The sequence below is a fragment of the Dipodomys ordii genome, unplaced genomic scaffold (genome assembly GCF_000151885.1).
Source record: "Dipodomys ordii isolate 6190 unplaced genomic scaffold, Dord_2.0 Scaffold31, whole genome shotgun sequence".
NCBI lineage: Eukaryota > Metazoa > Chordata > Mammalia > Rodentia > Heteromyidae > Dipodomys > Dipodomys ordii.
In genome coordinates, this window is record NW_012267247.1 from 9322253 (window position 1) to 9329683 (window position 7431).

At 45.1% G+C, this 7431-nt stretch overlaps 1 protein-coding gene across 1 annotated transcript in view; it reads right to left on the bottom strand.

Annotated features, from left to right (window-relative positions):
• Positions 1–7431, bottom strand: part of Cops3 (COP9 signalosome subunit 3) — a 42788-nt gene that overhangs the window by 30443 nt on the left and 4914 nt on the right. The window contains exon 2 of the mRNA XM_013016339.1: positions 6029–6159. Within this exon, the coding sequence (XP_012871793.1) occupies positions 6029–6159 (131 nt within the window). The remainder of the gene's footprint in view (positions 1–6028; positions 6160–7431) is intronic.

Here is a 7431-nt window from a genome sequence, read left to right on the forward strand (position 1 = left end):
TTCTTTTTGCTTATGTGGTGCTGAGGAATCGAACCCAGGGCCTCATGCATGCAAGGCAAGCGCTCTACCACTGAGCCACCTTCCCAGCCCTCCATAAGACTCTTATCCCCAATAAACCACCAGAAAACCAGAAGTGACACTATGGCTCAAGTGGTAGGGTGCTAGCCTTGAGCAGAAGAGCTCACAAACAAGGCACAATCCCCAAGTTCAAGCCCCAAGACCAACAACAAAAAGAAGTCCAACTTTTAGTCAGATGCGAGCAGGTAACCCTGAGTTTCAAGTGCCAACCAAAAAAAGAGACAACTTTCAAAATGAAAAGCTCCTTTAAATGCAACCATATACAGCTTATTGATATTTGTGAATAAAATGAATATAAATGTTTAACCAAAAAAAGCATTTATAATTTGGTTTTTAGGTTCAGTGTAGTCAGGACATTTCAGTAAAAATGGGGGGAGATGGGGGGATGGAGATGGGAAGGGGAAACAAAGGAGGAGGCAAAAAATGCTTGATAAGAAATGTACTCATAGCCGGGCGCTGGTGGCTCACGCCTGTAATCCTAGCTACTCAGGAAGCTGAGATCTGAGGATCGCGGTTCAAAGCCAGCCCGGGCAGCAGAGACTGTGAGACTCCTATCTCCAATAAACCACCAGAAAACCGGAAGTGGCGCTGTAGCTCAAGTGGTAAAGCGCTCGCCTTGAACTGAAAAGCGCTCGCCTTGAGCTGAAGAGCTGAGGGACAGCGCCCAGGCCCAGAGTTCAAGCCCCACAACCGACAAAAAAAAAAAAAAGAAAGAAAAAAGAAATGTACTCATTACCTTGCACATGTAATTGTAACCCCTCTGTACGGTATTTTCACAATAAAAAAGAAAAATGAATTGCTGGGGCTGGGAAGGTGGCTCAGTGGTAGAATGCTTCCTTGCATGCACAAGGCCCTGGGTTCGATTCCTCAGCACCACATAAGCAGAAAAAGCCAGAAGTGGCACTATGGTTCAAGTGGTAGAGCTGAAGAGCTCAGGGACAGCATGCAGGCCCAGAGTTCAGGCCCCACAAGCAACAAAAAAACAAGCAAACAAAAAGAATTGCTGGACTGGGAATGTGGCTTAGTGGTAGAATGCTCGCTAGCATACATGAAGCCCTGGGTCGATTCCTCAGTACAACAGATCAGAAAAAGCCAGAAGTGGTACTGTGGCTCAAGTGGTAGAGTGCTAGCCTTGGGCAAAAAAAAGCTCAGGAACAAATCCCAGGACTGGCAAAAAAAAAAAAATGCTGAGTGTAACAGAAGTGAAGTTGATTGGAATACATGTTAAATGGACATGTAACAATGGAATGTAACAATATAATGTAACAATGAAATGTCCCCTGAAGTTGGATACCAGTGGCTCACTCTTACAATCCTAACTATTCAGGAGGTTATTATCTGAGGACTATGGTTCAAAGCCAGCCTGAGCAGACAAATTTAAGTGACTCCTATCTCCAATTATCCAACAAAAAGCTGGAAGTGAAGGTGTGGCTCACATGTACAGAGTCCCATCTTGAGTGAAAAAGTGTGAGATTCTGATTTCAAGACTCAGTACCCCCACCCCCACCATAAAAAAAAAATCACCCCAAGCACTTATAGTTCGTGGGCACCAGTGGCTTATACTTATAATCCTAGCTACTCAAGAGGATGAAATTTGGAGGTTTGTGGTTCAAAGACAACCCTGCAGAAAGTCTGAGAGATTCCATCTCCAATTAACTAGTTTAAAAGGTAGAGTTCCAGGGCTGGGAAGGTGGCTCAGTGGTAGAGAGCTTGCCTTGCATGCATGAGGCCCACATAAGCACCACATAAGCACCTCAACACCACATAAGCAGGAAAAGCCGGAAGTGGCGCTGTGGCTCAAAGTGGTAGAGCACTAGCCTTTATCTGAAGAGCTGAGGGACGGCACCCAGGCCCAGAGTTCAAGCCCCACGACTGGCAAAAAAAAAAAAAGAGGTAGAGCTCCAGGCATGAGCAAGAAAGCTGAGTAAGAATGCAAGGCCAGCCAAGTACTGGTGGCTCATACCTGTAATCCTAACTATATAAGAGGCTAAGATCAGAGGATCACAGCTCAAAAGCAGCCTGGGCATGAAAGTCTGTGAGACTCTTATCTCCAATTAACCATCAAAAAACCAAAAGTGGTGCTGTGGCTCAAGTGGTAGAGATACCCTTGAGCACAAAGAGACCCAGGGACAGCACCCAGGCCCTGAGTTCAAGCCCCAAGACTGGCAAAAAAAAAATGGCAAGGCTCCGAGTTCAATCCCAGTACCATCACCATTCCTCACACATATACACATACACACACTCAATTTAACAAGGGCTGGAAATGTTACTTAGGTGTCAGAGTACATGGCTAGTAAACATGAATCCCTGAGTTCAAACTCCAGAACCATGACCACCAACAACAAAAAATTGTCCTGCTTTGAGGAAAAAGTACTGAGGTAGCCAGCGGTGACATTATAGACCAGCAGAAAGTTGGGGCTCAGGCCAAATATACTGGAGCCAGGAGTCAGGTGATACTGTAGTCTATCTAAGGGATAGAGGGGGCAGAACTAGCTGATAGGCAAGACTCAAAGGAGAGGGGTAGGGAAAAAAGAGAGGACTCAGATGGGTCTCTTTTACGTAATTGAGCAGATGATGCTATCCTTTGTCATAAGAAAGGGGCTGAAAGGGAGAAAGCACTAAGGTACCACTAGGGCATTCAAAACCCATGTCAGGACAAATGATCCCCCTACATCTTTCACTTTGACATCTTCTATCTATACAGTATTATCTCACTTGACAATGCCAGCTTGTATTTCCAATTATACTTTGGAGTTCACAATAGGTCAGTAAGGCACTATGATTTCCATTATATAAATAAAAATATGAAGTTCAACTGGGCAGCGGTGGCTGACGCTTATAATCCTAGCTACTCAGGGGGCTGAGATCTGAGAATTGTGGTTCAAAGCCAACCCAGACAGGAAAGTCCATGAGACTCTTATCTCCAATTAACTACCAGAAAACCAGAAGTGGCACTATATAGTTCAGGTGGTAGAGAGCTTGCCTTAAGCTGGAAAGCTCAGGAATAGAACCCAAGCCCAGAGTTCAAGCCCAATGACCAACAAAAACAACAACAGAAAATAATTTTAAACATTTTAAAATGAGGGCTGGGAAGGTGGCTCAGTGGTAGAGTGCTTGCCTCACATGCATGAGGCCCTAGGTTTGATTCCTCAGCACCACATAAGCAGAAAAAGACAGAAGTAGTGCTATGGCTCAAGTGGTAGAGCACTAGCCTTGAGCTGAAGAGCTGAGGGACAGCGCCCGCCCTGGCCCAGAGGAGTTCAGGCACCACAACCGACAAAAAAAAAAACAAAAAAACTGAAGTTCATGCCTTACACCTTGTAACTGGAAGACAGCAGATTTTTTTGGGGGGGTCCGGTCCTGGGGCCTGCACTCTAGGCCTGGGCACTGTCCCTCAGCAATTCAGCTCAAGGCTAGCGCTCTACCACTTGAGCCACAGCGCCACTTCCGGCTTTTTTCTTTTTGCTTATGTGGTGCTGAGAAATTGAACCCAGGGCCTCAGGCATGCAAGGCAAGCGCTCTACCACTGAGCCACCTTCCCAGCCCCAAAACAGCAGATTTAAACACAAGGTAATTGTCACAAGTTGAGACTTTTTTTTTTTTTTTTTGCCAGTCCTGGGGCTTAACTCTGGGTCTGGGCACTATCCCTGTTCCTGAACTTCTTTTGCTCAAGGCTAGCACTTCCAGCTTTTTCTGTGTATGTGCTACTGAGGAATCCAACCCAGGACGCTTCATGCATGCAAGGCAAGCACTCTACCACTAAGCCACATTCCCAGCCCAAATTCAGGCTTCTTTCCCTGTAATATCCACTATAATGGTAAAAGGACTTATAGCTTCAAAATATTTCCATAGAAATGTTATCACTATCTGCCACCAATATCTCAAGCTATAATATTATAACCCTGAGGGAAAAAAGAATTCTACTGTCAATTATACAAGTTATAAGGAAGCCTAGTTGAACTAGGTCTATTTAATTTCATGTGTTTAATTTTTTTTTTTTTTTTTTTGGCCAATTGTGGGGCCTGAACTCTGGGCCTGGGCACTGCACTTCAGCTCTTCAGCTCAAGTCTAGCACTTTACCATTTGAGCCACAGCGCCATTTCGGCTTTTTCTGCTTATGTGATGCTGAGGAATCCAACCCAGGGCCTCATGAATTGAAGCAAGCAAGCACTCTTCCACTGAGCCACCTTCCCAGACCCCTTTTAATTATTAAATTTATTTGAAAATCTGTGCCATCATTTTTACAAACTAGCACATCATTCAATGTATTCTACCATGTCCACCATCACTTTTCCCGTTTTCTTTCTAGGTAAAAAAATGTGTAGAACAGGGCTGGGAAGGTGGCTCAGTGGTAGAGCACTTGCCTTGCATGCAGGAGGCCCTGGGTTCGATTCCTCAACACCACATAAGCAAAAAGAAAAAAGCCAGAAGTGGCGCTGTGGCTCAAGTGGTAGAGCGCTAGCCTTGAGCTGAAGAGCTGAGGGACAGTACCCAGGCCCTGAGTTCAGGCCCCACGACCGGACCCCAAAAAAAAAAAAATGTGTAGAACAATTGGTAGGTGCTAGAGGCTCACGCTTGCAATTTTACTCAGGAGGTTGAGACCCAGAACATTTCTGTTCAAAACCATCCCAGGAAGAAAAGTCCATGAAACTCCATCTAAAAATAACCAGCAGCTGGGCACTGGTGGCTCTGGCCTGTAATCCTAGCTACTCAAGAAGCTGAGATCTGAGGATTGCAGTTCAAAGTCAGCCTGGGCAGGAAAGTTCGTGAGACTCTTATTTCCAACAAATCACTCAGAAAACCAGAAGTAGTATTGTGGCTCAAGTGGTAGAGCGCTAGCCTTGAGCTGAAGAGCTGAGGGACAGCACCCAGGCCGAGTTCAAGTCCCAGGACTGACAAGAAAAAATAACCACCAAAAAGCAGGGCCAGAGGTATGACTCAAGTGTCAGAGCAACAACAGAGCAAGAACAATGCCTTGAGTTAAAATACCAGTACCAATAACAACAATAACAACAAACAAAAACCTATGGATTTCATTAATAAAAGAACTCCAGGGACTGGGAAGGTGGCTCAGTGGTAGAATGCTTGCCTTGCATGCATGAGGCCCTGGGTTCGATTCCTCAGCACCACATAAGCAAAAAGAAAAGAAACCGGAAGTGGCACTGTGGCTCAAGTGGTAGAGCACTAGCCTTGAGCTGAAGAGCTGAGGGACAGCGCCCAGGCCCAGAGTTCAGGCCTCAAAACCGGACCCAAAAAAAAAAAAAGGAACTCTAGTAAGACCAGGTACCAGTGACCTGTAATCAGCTACCCAGAAGGCTGAGATGTAAAAATCAAGGTACAAAGCCAGCCAGGGAAGATAAGTCCATGTGACTCTTATCTCCCAATAACTACCATAAAGCAAGAAGTGGAGCTATGGCTCAAGTGGCAGAGTACCAGTCTTGAGCAAAAAAAGCTCAGGGGTAGGAAAGTGGCTCAGTGGTAGAGTGTTTGCTTTGCATGCATGAGGTCCTGTGTTCAATTCCTCAGCACCACATAAGCAAAAAGGAAAAAGCCAGAAGTGGCGCTGTGGCTCAAGTGGTAGAGAGCTAGCCTTGAGCTGAAGAGCTGAGGGACAGTGCCCAAGCCCAGAGTTCAGGCCCCACAACTGGACCAAAAAAAAAAAAAGCTCAGGGGCAGCACCCAGGTTCCTGGCACACACAAAAAAAACGTATTTCAATAAATGAAAGCTGTAGCTACAGTATCTACAACTGAGATAATTTATTTTTTAATAATTTTCAAAATATGTATAAACATAAATGAATCAAATCACAAAAATTAGTAAAACTATTATGACTATAGTTTTATAAAAGTTTAATATTGTATACAATACTTTACTTTCTACACACACATACACACACAGGTACAGAATGTTCAGTTTAACAAGCATGAAACTAAAAGAAAATGACCCTTACAAAACAGCAAGGACGCCCAAGGAGTGTTCTTGTACATCCAGAGCCCCGAGCACAGTGTCCAGATGGGACAAATTCTTCGCAAGGAGTTCCCCGCTCTTGTTGATCAGTTCGCAAAGCTGGGTCATTTGCCCTGCAAAACAGGAATGCTAGCATTCAGTCACAGTACTAGCCCAACTAAAGGAACAATAATCAGACTTTGTGCTTAAAGCTGAAATGCCTAAATATGACTTCTTATGTCTCGTTCCCTTCAGTTGAAGACTGGAGGAAACAAAGAAGTAAAACTATCCGTATATGCCTTAGAACTAATCAAGAGATGCCGGGCGCTGGTGGCTCACGCCTGTAATCCTAGCTACTCAGGAGGCTGAGATCTGAGGATGGCAGTTCAAAGCCAGCCCCGGCAGGAGAGACCGTGAAACTCCTATCTCCAATAAACCACCAGAAAACCAGAAGTGGCGCTGTAGCTCAAGTGGTAGAGAGCTCGCCGTGCGCTGAAGAGCTGAGGGACAGCGCCCAGGCCCAGAGTTCAAGCCCCACGACCGACCAAAAAAAAAAAGAACTAATCAAGAGATGATACCAGACCCTGTTCTCTCTAGTCTCTGGAAGTTTCTCCTTTTCCTCTAGTCTTCTTCCCAGTCCCCTAAGCCAGAAATATATACATTACTGTTACCACCTCCTTCATCTCATTCATTATACACAAAAGGTCACCAAATATGACTTAATTTTACCCTCTAAATCTTTTAGCTGTATTCCTCTCTCTCTCTTTTTTTTGGGGGGTCCGGTCGTGGGGCCTGAACTCTGGGCCTGGGCACTGTCCCTCAGCTCTTCAGCTCAAGGCTAACGCTCTACCACTTGAGCCACAGCGCCACTTACGGCTTTTTTCTTTTTGCTTATGTGGTGCTGAGGAATCAAACCCAGGGCCTCATGCATGCAAGGCAAGTGCTCTACTACTGAGCCACCTTCCCAGCCATCCTTTCTCTTGCCTTAATTTAGATTTCATCATTTCTTGTCTAGAGTATATCATAAATCTTCTAATAGTATGTCTATTTCCATATTTCCTCCAACCTATACTTCATACTGGTACTGACCAATCTTTCTAAGATGAAATAGAGAAGGGCGCTAGTAGCTCACACCTATAATCCTAGCTACTCAGAAGGTAAAGGTCTGAAAACTGAGGTTCAAAATCAGCCCAGGTAGGAAAGTTGCTGAGATTGTCATCTCCAAAATGCCTGAGGTAGAGGTGTGGCTCAAGTGGTCGAGTGTCAACCTTAAGCAAAAAAGCTAAGGGACATCAGGTGGACCTGTTTCAACAATGAGAAGTACAAGTTGTCATGTCCAAAACAAGCTTTACAACGTCGTCGGTGGGGGGGGGAAGGAGAAGGATTGGCCCGGAGGCCTGAGGCCC